This window comes from Symphalangus syndactylus, chromosome 15 (genome assembly GCF_028878055.3).
Source record: "Symphalangus syndactylus isolate Jambi chromosome 15, NHGRI_mSymSyn1-v2.1_pri, whole genome shotgun sequence".
NCBI lineage: Eukaryota > Metazoa > Chordata > Mammalia > Primates > Hylobatidae > Symphalangus > Symphalangus syndactylus.
The window spans coordinates 86,723,997-86,741,310 of NC_072437.2; the positions used below are offsets into that span (position 1 = coordinate 86,723,997).

General features: G+C 35.1%; 1 protein-coding gene across 2 annotated transcripts in view; it reads left to right on the forward strand.

The window, feature by feature from the left end:
* The window catches only part of FNDC3A (fibronectin type III domain containing 3A), a 231,509-nt gene that overhangs the window by 27,562 nt on the left and 186,633 nt on the right, over window positions 1-17,314 (forward strand). For both annotated transcript variants that reach the window (XM_055244290.2, XM_055244289.2), the window contains exon 2: window positions 2,962-3,099. In XM_055244290.2, coding sequence (XP_055100265.1) covers window positions 3,001-3,099 — 99 coding nt within the window. In that variant the 5' untranslated portion in view covers window positions 2,962-3,000. The remainder of the gene's footprint in view (window positions 1-2,961; window positions 3,100-17,314) is intronic.

Sequence of the window (17,314 nt, forward strand, 5' to 3'; positions counted from 1 at the left end):
AGTAGCTGGAATTTACAGGCGCCTGCCACCACACTCAGTTAATTTTTGTATGTTTAGTAGAGACAAGGTTTCACTGTGTTGGCCATGCTGGTCTTGATCTCCTGACCTCAAGTGATCTGCCTACCTCAGCCTTCCAAAGTCCTAGGATTACAGGCATGAACCACTGCACCCGGCCACATTTCTACTTTTGTGGAGAGTATATTCAAGTCTCTTGTTATTTTTCTATCTTTTTTTAAAAATCAATTTGTAGGAGGCTGGTATATATTCAAAATATATGCTCTTTGTTAGTTGTATATGTTGTACATACCTTTTTTCAGTTTGTGACTTACCTTTTCATTTTCTTAAAGCTTTTTAAAAGAAATTACAATTCTTAATTCTAGTGAAATCCAATATATCTTTTTTCTTTATGTTTTAAGAAATATATTTTATATCCTGCTTCAGAAATCTTTCTCTGTCCCAAAGTTATGAAGATACTCTTCTGCGTTATCTTTTAGAACCTCTTCTTTGGTTTAACCTTGTATATTCAGATCTGCAACCTCTCTGACATTTAAAACAACATTGTTTAATTTGACACTAATTAAAATATTAGACCTACCAAAAAAAAGTTGCAAGAATAGTACAAAGATATCCAGGTTTTTTTCACCCAGAGTCTGCAAATGTTTATGTATTTTACAAGCTTCTACACGGAGCACTGATCCAAACATTAATATTTCACATTATTGCTACATAAACAAATGTTGATATATCAACAGTGATATTCTGGAGCTATCTTAACTTGTGTACAAAAGTTGGTTGTTAAAATTCAGGAATTTTCAGGTCAATTTTAAATCATTGGTAGTTTGAAGTGGACTGTGGCAGGGAAGTATTTACTCCATGGATGTTAACACATGCTGTAAGTTATTTCTATTCTTTTTAAAAATACATCAAATACTACATTATAAAAAATAAAAATAAGTGTATAAAACTAAGGCTATTTGAGGTCACAAGATAAGACTAGAATGTAGAAAGTGAGTAGTAACAAAACTAGAAGTAATTTATTGAAGGAAGAAGCTGACAGCATTCTCTACACAAGGAATGAAAGGAATGTCTGGTTTCTAAATGCCAGCATTTGAGTCGCAGGGTAAAAGTTTTGAATTTGCACGCTTAAATAAAACCCGTTACTTTGCATGTGATAGATATGGCCATACAATAAACCAATTTATAAATGAAACTTTAGTGTGTTCTAGTTTTAGAAATACTAAAAGATAATACCTTAGGCAAATTGACCAATGGGTTGAAAATTTTAAAAAGGTAATACCTTAAGTGGAATGGTAATATTGAAATATAGCATGTGGCTCTATACCCAGTCTCTAATAGCACTAGTATTGGAATGAACTTGAAAGTTCAGAAGAAAATCTGTATTTCTATTTGTAAAATTACCAGTCCATCTCTTGATACCAAACTGTGGTTGTATCTTTGTTGTTACATTCTAAAATTTAAATAATAATGGCGGCCTGCAGTTTTAGCTAAACCTAGTACATAGAATATTGCAAATAGAATAAAATGACAAAATTTAAATGGCTTAGTGTTTTTTTTAATTTATTAAGAAAATTGAATTACCTACAAAATCTCTCTTGTTAATCCCAAATTAGCTTCCTAGAAATGTTTCTTACACTAACTGTTGTTATATGCAAGTGGGAGAAATAATACATTTATTCTTACTCATAATTCTTTGTATATTCCACAGAGCAACATTATTTGACAAGATTTAAAGTACTTAGTGATTTTATTGGACTTTAGTATAGCAATACAGGTTATGCCAGAAGTTAGATTTTCATTAGTTTATATATAAACATTATGTTTAAAGAATATGCATTTTCATGAGACAATTAAATAATATAAAATGGCTCATTTTACATTATTGTGGTATTAATTATGAAATCTTCAAGTAGATACCTATACTGAATAATTGTTAAAACCTTATAGTAGTAGTTATATATCTACATGAAAAATTATTTTCAATCTAAATCAACTGGTAAGATTCAGCAGTCAAGATTTTAAATAAATAACATGAATTTAATCTCTTATAAAAGTTAACCCTCTTGACACTACTGAATTGCAGAATGCTGTAAACATTCCAAAATGTTTATTTTATTTTTCATTATAGATTCAGTGTATTTATGATTATACTCAATTTGCTTATGTTGAAATGTAATTTGCTGATGTTTTATTGGCTAACATTGTATATGATAGACTAATATTGCTTACATCATCTTTTACTTTTCTTTTTGTATGTGATATTGTGTGTACAGTTTTCTAAAGATTTCTAAATATATGTTTTTTCATTGAAATTATTGATTTATTGTAAATAGGTGTCACTTAGAAAAGAGTAATACAATCAAAATAAATAAGTAATATAAGAGCTTGAAACTTCAAACTTGAAGGTTCTTACCGTAATCCTGAGCAAATTTTTCTACCATTGTGTTTTGTCTGAGGAATCAGTGAAAAATCGTAATTATTCTTGTGTAGTTCCTAGACACAGATAGGGTGATGAGGGGGATTGAGTCTTCATAATTAACCTTGTCTGCCCATAGAAAAAAATTAGTGACAGTTGCCTCACTCAATCACTGTATTTTAGTGCCTATCCCAGTGTTTAGATTAAGTAGTGGTGGTTAAATTAAATAAAATATTATATAGAGATGGAAGGGGTGGAGAGACAGACATAAAATTTAAATAGAGCCTGCTGATATTCACTTTAATATATAAACTTACTGACTACTTTGACAAAGTAATTTGAATTATAAGAAATGTATTTCCTTAAATGGCTTATTGATTGGAAAAAAAAGTAGTCAACAGAGTATTCTAGAATTTCTTTTGACAAGAATATCTCTTTAGGTTAAAGAATGAAACATCTTGAATGTACAATGTTTTACTATATTTTAAGGATGTACTTACAGATGACTATATATGTTTGTTTTTCAGAGTTGGAGCGTTATTCAGTATATTAATGTCTTATTGATAATGGCAGAACATCCACCACTACTGGATACAACTCAGATCTTAAGTAGTGATATTTCTCTTTTGTCTGCCCCTATTGTAAGTGCAGATGGAACACAACAGGTAAGAAAACTGAAATGTTTATTTCTTTATGTCTAATACACATATATTTATGCAAAATTTAAAACAAATCACAATAGTGAGTTCCTGTTAATTCGTGTTTTAAATTCCCAGTTCAAAATGTTGTTCAGTTTTATAAGATGATAAAAATAATGAGACTGTTTTTGAGGTCTCTTCTAAAATATCTTGCTAATTAATGGTCAGATTTCTTATGTGTATATTTAGTTACCATTCAAGTTGTTTTTGTTTTCCTTTAGACGAATAGTGTGCTAGTCCCTGAGTTTAGCCTTGTACCGTAATGATTATTATAAATCATTTCAAGTCATTACGAAATTATGATTTTTGCCTACATTATATAGTAATAAAATGTTGTCTTTTCCTTCCCATCCTCCTCGCCCTTCCAAAAGTAAATACACAATTCCTGAAAAGCTGATAGATTTTTTTCCCCAGCCCAGGTCTTTATTTAAAATCTTGTGGTTGCACTGATTTCACCATTCCCACAGTAATCCTAAAAGGGATAGGAATAATAAGCTTTCACAAGTACTTATTATGGGCTAGGCAATGTGCTTCATTCTCATAACTATCTTGTAGGTTTTTTAACAGCGGGTGAGGAAACAAACACTAAAAGCATAATAAATGATAATGAGGAAGAGAAGGAACAGTTTAGGTGCCCATTATGTAATAAACGTTGTGCTAAGAGCTTTATGATCTCATTTAGTTCTTTCAACAATTCTATGAGGTAGGTACATCTGCCCTTATTTTGCAGATGAAGCAAAATGAGTTTCAGAAAGTCTTAAATAACTTGTTCAGCATCATACAAAGTTTGTGCTCCTAACTGTTGCTCATACTGCCTCCCTGGGAAACTTAAAAACAAGAAAGTCAGATTTTCTTACTTTATAAACTTAGTATCTATAGTAGGCAATTATGATTTGCTTACAAGATAAAGGGCTGCTATTGAAAAATTGGTAGCAATTGGCTTGGGTTCTAAATTTTTCTGTTCTGTGTAAACATGGCAAAAAGTGTTGTGTCCTGGTTTTAATTTTTGTACGTGCTCTTATCCCAGCAATTTCATTCCACACACTTGCTTTTCATGGTCAAATTTAAGTCTGTTAAGATTTTCTACTCACAAAAATAGTAGATGTGGCAGGTATTCATTTACTTTATGAGGTTGTCCAAGTGTCTTCAGTTATCGTTTGTTGCCTCAGGCCAGTCACTAGTTTCAACTTGTTGATAATCTAATGTATAAAAGAATCTATTAAGCAGTTAATTACAGTACATTGATATAGTTGCTATAGTTGTATATTCTGTTAAGGGGAAGACAGCAGGCTGAAATAACTCCATGATGCCATCTCAAGACTTTTCTCTCCTTCCCCCAGAAGGAAATTTGGTTAGCAGAATTTTCTTGAAATCTTGAAGGCACCATGGCTATCATGTAACAGTAATGGTGTAGATGACTATAGAGAAAGGATCTGGGAATAGAAGAACCTACTAGCAAGATTTAAAGGAGCAGGTGGAGTTAGGAGGTCTAGGGACAGGTTTTATGGTAGAGTTTAAAAACAAACAAACGTTTAAGGAAATGTAAAGCCTTGAATTCTAACTAGCAGGTTGCGTGTAGTTCGGTAGGGAGAGAGCTAAACGTGAGTGGAAGAAAACACCGGACTGGCCTGATAGATTTGGATTTGATTTTGGTTGCCGAAGACAAGTTATTTAACTTCTTTGAGTATGTTTGCTTCTCTAGAAAATGGAGGTAATAATATCTTAAAGTAGTTATAGCTATGTGGGTGAAATGAGCCTGAAGGAACTCAGTAAATGTTTGCTGAATCCTAAGTAAAGCACTCAATAAATGTTTAAAAGACTAAAGAAACTTTGGATATCCCAGTCAGGATTTCAATAAATAGAGATAGTTGTAATAAGCAGTGGGTCAGAAAACGTGGAGATAGTTATGAAGGATGCATATGAAGTGTAAAGAGTGAACCAATAGCTATGATAGAATGTAAGGGACTGTATACAAAGCAGATAATAATTAGAGGTGGGAGCACAATAAACTTGACAGCAGACATTTCTTTGTCTTAACACAAGAACTTATTGATATGCCAAGTTATAGCTTACCTATGGAGATATGACACAACTTGGTTGATGCCTGTTTAACCACAGACTAAAAGACTGTTCCTGACAGATGGAAGTGTCATGCACAAGCATGATGTTAAAAATTCAAGACGACATATTTTGTCCCTTGTCTTGACTTTTCTTCAGAATATTATGCTATATGGAATGTTTTCTCTTCTACTCTTGGGATCAAATTGATTTTCTTGTAGTTGGCTATTAAGATTATCTGTCTCCTCAATATTTTCTGGTTTAATACAGTAAACATTTCCTGCTGTATCATATTGTACACAGTGGGTCTTTTGGCTTGTGAATCATAATAGAGGGAATTGCTCCTGATATCACTGCTAGTGTTGCCTTTAGGGAGGCTGTAATAGTCATTTATTATTCATTTTGACAAGCAGCTTATGAACCTTTTTTTGTGGTTATGGAATCTGCCTCCCTTTTTCATTATTAAAATAGACTTTAGAGCAGTTTTAGGCTTATAAGAAAAATTGAACAGACAGTACAAAGTTCTCATATACCACCTCTTCTCCACAGTTTCTTCATTTATTAACATCTTATAGTAGTGTGATATATTTGTTACAATTAATGAACCAGTATTGATGCGTTATTATTAAGTAAGGTCCATAGAGTTCACTCTTGGTGTTGTACAACAGTTCTTCAGGTCTTAACAGATGGGTAATGTCATATATCATTACAGTGTCATACAGAATAATTTCACTGCCCTAAAAATCCCATGCTTCACCTTTTCATTCTTCCTTTACTCCCCCCAAATCCTTGGCAACCACTGATCTTTTTACTATCTCTCTATAGTTTTGTGTTTTTAAGAATGCAATACAGTATGTAGCCCTTTCAGACTGGCTTCTCCCACTTAGCAGTATGGTGTAGATAATTTCTTTCCACGGCTTAATAGCTCATTTCTTTTTCATTATTGAATAATACTTCATTGTGTAGATGGACCAGTTTGTTTATTCATTCATCTGTTGAAGGACATCTTGGTCACTTCCAGCTTTAGGCTGTTATAAATAAAGCTGCTTTAAACATTCATTTGCAGATTTTTGAGTGTACATAAGTTTTAATTCACGTGGATCAATACCTAGGAACATGATTGCTGGATTGTGCGGTAGGACTGTGTTTAGCTTTGTGAGAAACTACCAAACTGTTTTCTAAGGTGGTTGTACCGTTGTACATTCTTTGTCACATGATTGTGAGATATCTTTTCCTGATAGCAGAAGGAAAGCCTGTATGAATGTGTGTGCCCTGTTAGAACCTCCACCAGTTTTACAGAACATAAGCTTCAAGCACAAGTGGAATGCTCAGTTCTATTCTCTGTTGCCACCATCTAAAGAAAATTTCAGATGTTTTAGTTTCTTGTGTGGTTTAGCAGTTTACGAATTTATCTTCTCTTAATTTCTACTTACTTACCTTCCAAAAGGATTGAATGCATTTAAAGTTTCAGTTAAGATCTTTAAAAACTTAGCCAGCCTATTTTACATCTTTATTAGTACCTTCTCGATTGCATTAATCTTTTAAAATTATTATTTTTATAACTTCTTGTCTCATTTGTACCCATGGGATTTTAATTTACAGAAATAACTTAAGAGATGGCACAGAGAGGCTAATGCCATTGAAAGAAGATTTTTATTACTTAAATTTCCCAAAGAAGGAGACGTATCATGTCATACAGGTAGGGCCAAAGGAGAAGCAGCACGTTCTGGTCAGGAGGCAGAAGAAGGCATGAGGAAAAAGCCTGGACCAAACCTTTTGTTGGGGTTTTCACAGGAAAGGCAGGGTGAAATAAATAGTGTTGGATTGGCTAGTTTTAATAATTCTGACCGTCTTTGGGCTGTAAGGGTGATCCCTGGTAGCCCAATACCTGGCCTGGGATGATTTAGGGTAGGGTAAATATTGGCTTGGTGTGTAAAAGTTAGATAAGGTGGTTGGCACTATAGACTTGGGATTGGATGGTTTGCATATAAGAAGTATGCCTCTAGCCAAGCCTTTTGTTTTTTTTTTGAGACAGTCTGGCTCTGTCCCCCAGGCTGGAGTGCAGTGGCACCATCTTGGCTCACTGCAAGCTCCGCCTCCCGGGTTCACGCCATTCTCCTGCCTCAGCCTCCCGAGTAGCTGGGACTACAGGCGCCCGCCACCACGCCCTGCCAATTTTTTTGTATTTTTAGTAGAGACAGGGTTTCACTATGTTGGCCAGGATGGTCTCGAACTCCTGACCTCGTGATCCACCCACCTCGGCCTCCCACAGTGCTGGGATTACAGGCTTGAGCTACCGCGCCCGGCCAAGCCTTTTGTTATCTATAAGAATTGACTATCCCTACAAGGGGCCATCTCTCCCCAGCAAGTGAGGCCACAGGTGCCAGAACATCAGGAATACAGAAAATCAGATAATAGGGTTAATATAATTGGCCCTGTGATGAATGGATGCCAACGGACAAATAAAGAATCTAAGAAAACACAGAAGATGCTCTCAGCTTTTTAAAACCTGTTTTAAATCATGAAGTATAACATTTATAGAAAAGTACACAAAATAAGCATGAAATATAGCATATGATTATAAGGCATAAATCTTGTAACTACAAGCCAAGCTAAGAGATATAATACTGCCAATACCCTAGAAATTGCTTGTATGTTTCTTCCACATCGTAACACCCTGTCTCCTTCAAGGTTACCACTGTCCTGACTTTTATGATAATTGCTTACTGACTTTTCTCTGTAGTTTTATCTATATATACTTCACTATACAACAATACTGTAGTTTTGCCAATTCTTGATATTTACATAAATTAAACTTGATTTAACTATTCTTTTGTGACTTGCTGGTCTTATTCAATATTGTTTTAACGATTCCTCCTTACTGTTGCTGAAATTTGTTCTTTTTAGTTTGCAGTGTCAGATTCTATTATGTATGAATATAACTCAGTGTATTCATTTATCTGTTCTCTTCTTGATGACCATCTTGGGGGGTTTCTAGTTTGGGATTATTATGAACAATGCTTTTTTTCTTCGATTTATCAAACTGTTAATCAAACTGTTAATATATATTCTGGCCACAAGTTCTTAGTCGGTCCTAAGTGTAGTGAATATTCTCTCTTGTTCCCCGGTTCTGATTGTCTTTTCACTCTCTTTGATGCTTTTTTTTTTTTTTTTTTTTTTGAGACAGGGTCTCGCTCTGTCACCCAGGCTGGGGTGCAGTGGCGTGATCTCGGCTCACTGTAACCTCCTCCTCCCAGGTTCAAGTGATTCTCCTGCCTCAGCCTCCCAAGTGGCTGAGATCACAGGCGTGTGCCACCATGCCAGGCTAATTTTTGTATTTTTAGTAGAGATGGGGTTTCACCATGTTGGCCAAGCTGATCTCGAACTCCTGACCTCAAGTGATCCACCAGCCTCGGTCCCCCAAAGTGCTGGGATTACATGCGTGAGCCACCAGCAGCTGGCCTCTTTGGTGTCTTGATGGACAGTCTTTAATTTTAATGTGGTCAGATTTACCAGTTCTTTTCTTCTAGAGTTAGTGTTGTGTTTCTTCTCTCTCTACAAAAAAATTTAAAATTTAGCTGAGTGTGGTAGTATATGCCTATAGTCCCAGCTACTCAGGAGGCTGAGGTGGGAGAATCACTTAAGCACAGGAGGTCAAGGCTGCAGCGAGTCATGATTATGCCACTGTACTCTGGCCAAGGCAACAGAGCAAGACCATGTCTCAAAAAAAAATGTTTAAGGTATTTATGAACAGGAATTCCCTATACTGAGGCAATGAAAATATTTCTAAAAATGTATTCTAAAAACTGTACTTTTGCATTGAACATTTTATTCCAAAATCTACTGGAGTTGATTTTTGTGAACTGTATCAAGCATAGGTCCAATTTGACTATTTTTCCATATGTGTATATACTTAATTATTTCAGCACTGTTTATTGAAAAAACTGTTGTTTTCCTGTTGCTCCACAATGATACATTGTTACAGATATGATCAAATATCTGTCACATATTTGTAGAGTTATTTATGGATTTTTTTTTTTTTTTTTGAGACGGAGTCTTGCTCTGTCACCCAGGCTGGAGTGCAGTGGCGCAATCTCGGCTTGCTGCAAGCTCCGCCCCCTGGGTTCACGCCATTCTCCTGCCTCAGCCTCCCAAGTAGCTGGGACTACAGGCGCCTGCCACCACGCCCAGCTAATTTGTATTTTTAGTGGAGATGGGGTTTCACTGTGTTAGCCACGATGCTCTTGATCTCCTGACCTCATGATCTGCCTGCCTCGGCCTCCCAAAGTGCATTTATGGATTTTTAGTTCCCTTTCATTGATCTGTTTTATTATCCCTGTGCCAAGAATACACCAAGTCTTGGTATCTGGTAAGCAAACCATCCCACCTTATTCTTTGAGGAGGTCTTGGTATTCTTGGGCCTTTACATTTACATATAAATTTTAGAATTAGCTTATCAATACACACACACACACGCACACACGCACACACACGCACACACACACAACACCTGCTGAGTTTGATTTAGATTGCGTTGAATCTATAGATTGGTTGAAGGAAGAATTGGCATCTTTATAATATTGAATTTTTCAATTGTTGAAGTTGGTGTATTAATCCATTTATGTAGGTTTTTAATGTCACAGTGAAGTTTTATAATTTTTCCCATAAAGGTCTTGAATATCTTTTGTTAAATTTATTCCTGGGCACTTGGGTTTTTATATGCAATTATAAATGTGTGTGTGTGTGTGTGTGTGTGTGTGTGTGTGTGTGCGTATCATTTTCTGTTCCCGGTGAGTTAGATATACAGTTTATTTTTGTATATTGCTTCAGTATCCAGAAACCTTGCTATACTCTTACTCATTTTGAGACTTGTTCTTAGTCTCAAAGAGAGTATTTTCAGCATATTATTAAGCATGATGTTTATTATACATTTTTATGGATATTCTTTCTAAGATCTAAAAGGGTAAGCCAGGTGCAGTGACTGACGCCAGTAATCCCAGCATTTTGGGAGGCTGAGGTGGGCAGATTGCTTGAACACAGGAGTTGGAGACCAGCCTGTGCAACATAGTAAGACTTCATTTATACTAAAAATAAAATTAGCCGGGTGTGGTGGCATACACCTGTAGTACCAGCTACTCAGGAGGCTGAGATGGGAGGATCACTTGAGCCTGGGGGGTTGAGTCTGCAATAAGCTGTGATTGTGCCACTGTGTTCCAGTCTGGGCAACAGAGTGAGACCCAGTCTCGTATTTTCAACATTTCTAAGATAATGATATATTTTTCCTTCAAAATTTGATGTCATAATTTACATTAATTTTTAAATGTTTAACTGGTAGTATATTTCTGGCTAAACCTAATTTCATTGTGATACGTTGTTCTTTTAATGTATTGCTGCATTGGGGTATGCTAATATTTTTTCTTGGATTTTACTTTTAGTCTGTGTTCGTGAGTGAGACTGTCCTATAATGGGCGTTTCCCTAATATCCTGAGTTGGTGTCAAAGATGTGCTGACTTCATGAACTAAACTGTGGAGTTTACCCTTTGTTTCTTTTTTTTTTTTTTTTGAGACGGAGTCTTGCTCTGTCACCCAGGCTGGAGTGCAGTGGCCCAATCTCGGCTCACTGCAAGTTCCGCCTCCTGGGTTCACGCCATTCTCCTGCCTCAGCCTCTCCGAGTAGCTGGGACTACAGGCGCCCGCCACCACGCCCGGCTAATTTTTTTGTATTTTTAGTAGAGACGGTGTTTCACCGTGGTCTCGATCTCCTGACCTCGTGATCCGCCCGCCTCGGCCTCCCAAAGTGCTGGGATTACAAGCGTGAGCCACCGCGCCCGGCGGTTTCTTATTCTTTGGTTAAATTTGTATTTGTTTAAAATTGTTTCTTCCTCATTTGGTATAACTTGTTCAGTGAAATCTTCTGAACCTAAGTTTCTTTGACTGAAGTGTAGAAATGAAGAAGCAAGGCCGGGCGCGGTGGCTCACGCTTGTAATCCCAGCACTTTGGGAGGCCGAGGCAGGCGGATCACGAGGTCAAGAGATCGAGACCACGGTGAAACCCCGTCTCTACTAAAAAATACAAAAAATTAGCCAGGCGTGGTGGCGGGCACCTGTAGTCCCAGCTACTCGGAGAGGCTAAGGCAGAAGAATGGTGTGAACCCGGGAGGCGGAGCTTGCAGTGAGCCGAGACTGCGCCACTGCACTCCAGCCTGGGCGACAGAGCGAGACTCCGTCTCAAAAAAAAAAGAAATGAAGCAAATTAGATGCATACTATGAATACTTCATCTTAAGTTTGGAAGTACATTTTTATAATACTGAGGTAATCTGTGTGTATTTGTTATGTAAGTGGTATTAAAATGATTAAGAAAAGTTGAGTTTTAAAATAAATTTAATAAGAACTATTTAAGCACTTATGATCAGGCATTTGATGCATTTAAAACAAAATTTATTGATGTTATTAATGCAGATTAAAATGTTTAAGGAGAGTGAAGCTAGGGAAAGAAAGTATTGTAATATCAGATGAAAAAATCCTGAATTAAGGTCATATTAATGATACACAATTTGAGAAATATTAAGGAGGTAAAATTGGTGAACAAGTCATAGAACAAAACTAAGAGAGGGGATAAAAATTTCCCCAGGATTTTCTTTGAAAATGTAAGTGGATAGCAAGACCATTTACTAAGTAGTTAAGTCTTATCAGTCAGAATAGGCAAGATTATTTTATGGTAACAAACAGCTTCTTAATCTCCGTAGTTTACCAAAATGTTTATTGCTCATACTGCATGTCCTTCACAGGTTTGCTGTGGCTGTGCGCCGCGTAGTCTTCACCTGAGACCCAGCCCTTATGTAGAATGTTGCTGGTATCCTGGTGAACTACATGCTGATCTCCATTCCATTTTATGGACCAACACAAGGCACGTGGCCAAACTTGCCATCAGTGTTGGGGTGTTATAATAGCAGCTACTGTTTGAGCCCTTACCATGTGCTCAGACACTGAGGCAAGTCATGCATTATTTCATTTAATCTTCATAACAGTTCTTAGAAGTAGCTTTAATATTTCCATTTTATAGAAACTAAGAATCAGAAAGGTGTTAACTTGTTACTAGGTTAAGTAACGTAGCTTCTGAAAGGCAAAAACCAGGATTCAAAGCTAAGTCTCTAAAATTCCTAATCATTTATCATGGTCTTAATCACTATAAAAATAGTAAATTAATGGATTAAATTTCAGGAAAAAGATCTGATTCGAACCAGAGATACAGAAATTATCAGAATAGTCAGGGTAGTGAAGCCATAGGAATTAATGAGTTTATTCATACTGAGAGAATTTCGATTTGATATGGGAAAAAAATGTTAGTAATTTCTGATATAACACCTAGTGAGTAGGCCTATGTAACTGGTATTAAAATGATTAATATATACTGCCAAAATGAAAGTAGGTTTATATAATACTACACCTTAACTTGAACACACGAGAGCTTTTGAAAGCCCCCATACGAACATCTTATTCTGCAGCTTTTCTTGTACAAGTTTTTGGTTAGCTTCTTGTTTTCCCAATTGTTATCCTCACCACAAGCCAACTGTGATGTTAAACCAACTGCCACTGATTGTTTTACACATGCTTCCTGGGGGAAAGCTATTTGCAATAAGGGAGCTCCGAGTTAGGACAAACCAAGACAAGCCCTGGGACTGGGTGTTTCCAGGGAACTGCCCGACAGGTCAAATATGACAGTTCTTTTGGAGATGAGACTTACAGTATTCCAAACCATTCTGTCCCTTGCAGTGGCTGCTAGTCTGCTGGTTTTTACTGCTGCTGTGATTCTGAGACTTTTCCAAGGCTTCTGTGAAGCTGGGGAGACGGAGTAGGGAATAGTGCAAATTAAAATGACACAAAGCCCACTGTCCATATCAGGATCTAGCTGTTTTCCCTGAATATACTGTTGCAAGCCTTTGGTTAATTTCTAGAGTTCTGAAAAAAATTAGTTTTGACGATTTATGCCTGTGTTCTCACTGCTGTTATGGAGGAATGAATTTTTGGAGGTTAACACTGTGTCATTCCTAATGATATCATCGAAAATGGAGTTTTTATGGAATAAAAATGCAGTATGATCAGAGTAGGGCCAATTCTCTGTGTAACACAATATTTTTTCTAGTGTCATTTTATATTTCTATATTGGTGTCTAAACTTTGGAAAACAGTGTTTATTATTTACCAACATGTACAATGAAGAAATTTCTTCATCATATGACTGTATATATAGAATAAAACTGTGTTCAAAGCCTGCTGGGTGAACAATTGTAAAAAGAAGGTATTTTTTTTTCATCTGACTCAGATCCTTACTTCAGAAATTTATAATGAATAAACCATTTCACAGGTCAATGAGTTTCCTTATCGTTTTTGTTGATACATGTTAAGCTTTCATGCATAGCAGGCTCTTTGGTTAGACCCTTGATCGAGAATTGTCTCAAAAACATTCAGAGCATTTTGTCCAGAGGAAACTAAAGACAAACCAGAAAAAGCAGAGCTGGGTAGGAGAGTAAAGATGCTTCCCCGTTTTTACATTACCTAAAACAAACCTAGAAACAAAGCTCTACGTGTTTGTTTCTGAGATTAGCTTTTACATAATGTTACTTTGGATTAAACTTTTATCTCCATGGAAGTTGTGTTTGGTTTAAATGGAAATAAGAAGGAAAACTTTCACTAATAGCCAAAAATCTAATATAAAATCTTTAAAAAGTGCTCACATTTTCAAGTTCAAAAAGTTATAAATTTGTAAATATATGCATTTAAAAATCTGATAGCTTATATGCTAAGCTATAAACATAAACCTTAGGAATGAGACTACTGAGACTGAAATAAAGCTTATACTTTGTGACAGTAATTTTGTGCCTCAGAATTCTAATACCATTAATCATAGATTTCATAGCCCAAATTAGTCATCTTCTAACTGCGATGCAGCTTTGCCTGGCAAATAAATAGTGGTTTGCTAAATTTCTCATTCTTAGAAGCTTTGGAAAGGCTAGAATTTAAACATTACTCTCCTCTTTCAATTAATTTTTTTCTCCCACACGCCTGCACCATGCCACTGTCTGTGACATTTCCTTAGAAAATCAAATACTTTTGAAAAATTCTGGTGCTATTACCGTTAACTTTTCTTTAGACATAAAAAGCCTTATGCTCAAGGTGCAGATCTGAAAATTTGCTTATCACATTTTTGTAAGCACACATTTTAAAACATTTATGATACTCAGCTAGGTTGTCCTGGAAAAAAATTAACTTCACACATATTCAGGTTCTGTCTGTGTATAAAATATTGCACTGGTTCTTGTTTTAAGAGGTGATAAAATCAGACTTACAAATTGGATGTAAATTTTAAGACAGTCTAAAGGGAAGAAAGGTTCATAAAATATCAATCAGGAGCAGAGTTACAAAGAATGTAAACTGGAATTTAGTTTTTATATTTGGCACAAAATAATAAAATTGTATTCTTATTGAATGACTTGAGACCAATACCATTTCATTTGTTTGTTTTTAAACTATATATATTTCCAATAAAACAAAAATTGGGCAAATTATTTAAGTTGAAAAATTATTTCATTTTAAAAGTGGACAGTAAAATACTTTCATGTAATTCAAGCTAATATGACAAAACTAAAATATTTTGTAGCATTTTTATACTATCTTAATATATATTTTTATATATTTAATATGTTTTTAAAACTGTTATGAAAGAGAATCATCAAACTCTAAAATAAACATCTTAAAGAAATGAAACATAATGGTCCTGGAATTTTGATGGATTCTTGGTCTAAAAAGCATTGATGTTCTGTTAAACTCCTACATATTCTACAGTTAAATTCCAAACTCTGATTCAAAGTGACTCAAAAGTTAGTCAACTCCTGTACCCCAGAATCCTGTAGAAATTGTTAACTTTTAAGTAATATAGTTTGGACTAAAGCAAGGGGGAAATAAAGAATGACTTGAAAGTAGCACTGTATAAATAGGGAAATGCATTCAACTAAAAAACAAAGATAATGTTTCCCACTTTTGCAAGTGTCCTTACATTAGATTAATATAAAGCAAGATGATTTTTGTCAAAAAGCGTACAGATAGTTGTTGAAGTAGAAATTGAGTTCTGCTTTTTCAACTCATAACGTTCTCCTTTCATATAAAAATGCAAAAGATTAACAAAACCAAAAGTGACTTTCTTGAAAAGATTAACAAAATTGACTAGCCATTAGCTAGGCTAAGAAGAAAAAGATAAATAAATAAATAAAAAATTTAAAAGGAGACATCACAACGGATACCACAGAAATACAAAGGATTATTAGAGACTACTATGAACAGCTATATGTCAATAAATTTGAAAACCTAGAGGAAATCGATAAATTACTGGACACATTCAACCAACCAAAATTGGAACAAGAAGTAGCAGAAAACCTAAACAGACCAATAACAAGTAATGAGATTGAATTTTTAATAAAGTCTCCCAAGAAAGAAAAGTCCAGGACCAGATGGCCTCATTGCTGAATTCTACGGAATCTTCAAAGAAGAATTAATACCAGTTTTCCTCAAATTATTACCAAAAGTTAAAGCAGAGAGAACTGTTCCTAACCATTTCCATGAGGCCAGCATAACCCTGATACCGAAACTGAACAAGGACACAACAGAAAAAAAGCTAAAGACCAATATCCCTGATGGACATAGACACAAAAATCCTCAACAAAATACTATATAACAAACTGAATCCAACAATTCATCAAAAAGATAATACACCATGATCAAGTGAGATTTATCGCAGGAATGTAAGAATGGTTCAACATACATAAATCAGTAAATGTGATACATGACATCAACATAATGAAGGACAAGAACCATAAAACCTCTCAGTAGATGAAGAAAAAGTATTCGATAAATTCAGCATCCCTTCATGATTTAAAAAAAAAAAAAAAGCCCTCAATAAATTAGGTACAGAAGGAAAGTACCTCAATGCAATAAAGGCCATGTATGACAAACTCACAACTAATATCGTGCTGAATGGGGAAAAGCTGAAAGCTTTTTCTCTAGGAACTGAAAAATAATTGGTTTTAATGAGTCCCAAATTAGCCAACCCACTTATACTGTTGTTTTTCCTTTCAATAATCATTTTTAAGTAGTAGTAGTTTATATTTTCCCCATTTTTCTCTCTGCTTCTAAAAGTGATTAGAAAAAAATATTTTGTTGCTACTACTGATATTTTCTTCAGTGTCTTAAATTATCTCCTAAATAGCTTTCTTGTGCTTGCTACACATAGATAGATAGAGGAATCATGGCTGTGGGACAAATCATAAATCATTAGATTTAAAATAGGTTAGTTTTCAAATAGTGCTTTTTTGGAATTGAAATACAATTCCATTTCATAAGTATTTACTAAGGTAACTACTACTAGATAGAATTTATGTTCCTGAAGATTTATAATTTAGCATATGAGTGTGCCTATGCACACTGGTTTATAACATTATAAACCAATATATGGCAATTTGAACAAAAGTGATTTAGATAGCTTTTCTCATCACTATTGCCTTGGTAATACTTGATATACTTGAAAAATGTATATTCTAATGTTTTCTTTTTTCAAGATTTCAGCATGACTTTGAGTAATCTATTACATTCTAAAGTAATTCTTTAGAATGTCTGAATAAAATACCTGTTCTTTAACTAGTAAGCATAGTAAGCATTAATTTCAGTGTCTTATATGTGTCTGCAAACATGTTATTCACCACTTAATAGCCTATATACCTATATAATACAGAAACTGGCATTTACAGCGAAAACAGCTGGTAAACTTAACTGATACGCTAATGAGTGCTAATTGTATAAGGAAAGAATTTAACATTAGCCATAAAGTTGGCCACAAAGGGCCTGTATGTGAAATATCCTATCTTGAGGTGATTAATTGGACTTATTAAAAGTTTGGGGGAAGAAAGGAGATTGGAGTTATGTTCTAAAGAAAAAAATGCAAATTAAAACCTTAATGAGGTTGTAGATGTTAAGAAACCTGACGGTATAGTAAGGCTTGTGGAGCAATAGGATCCATCAGATACTGCTGACACAGTCATTTTGGAGAGTGATAATAGCAGTATTTAATAAAGCT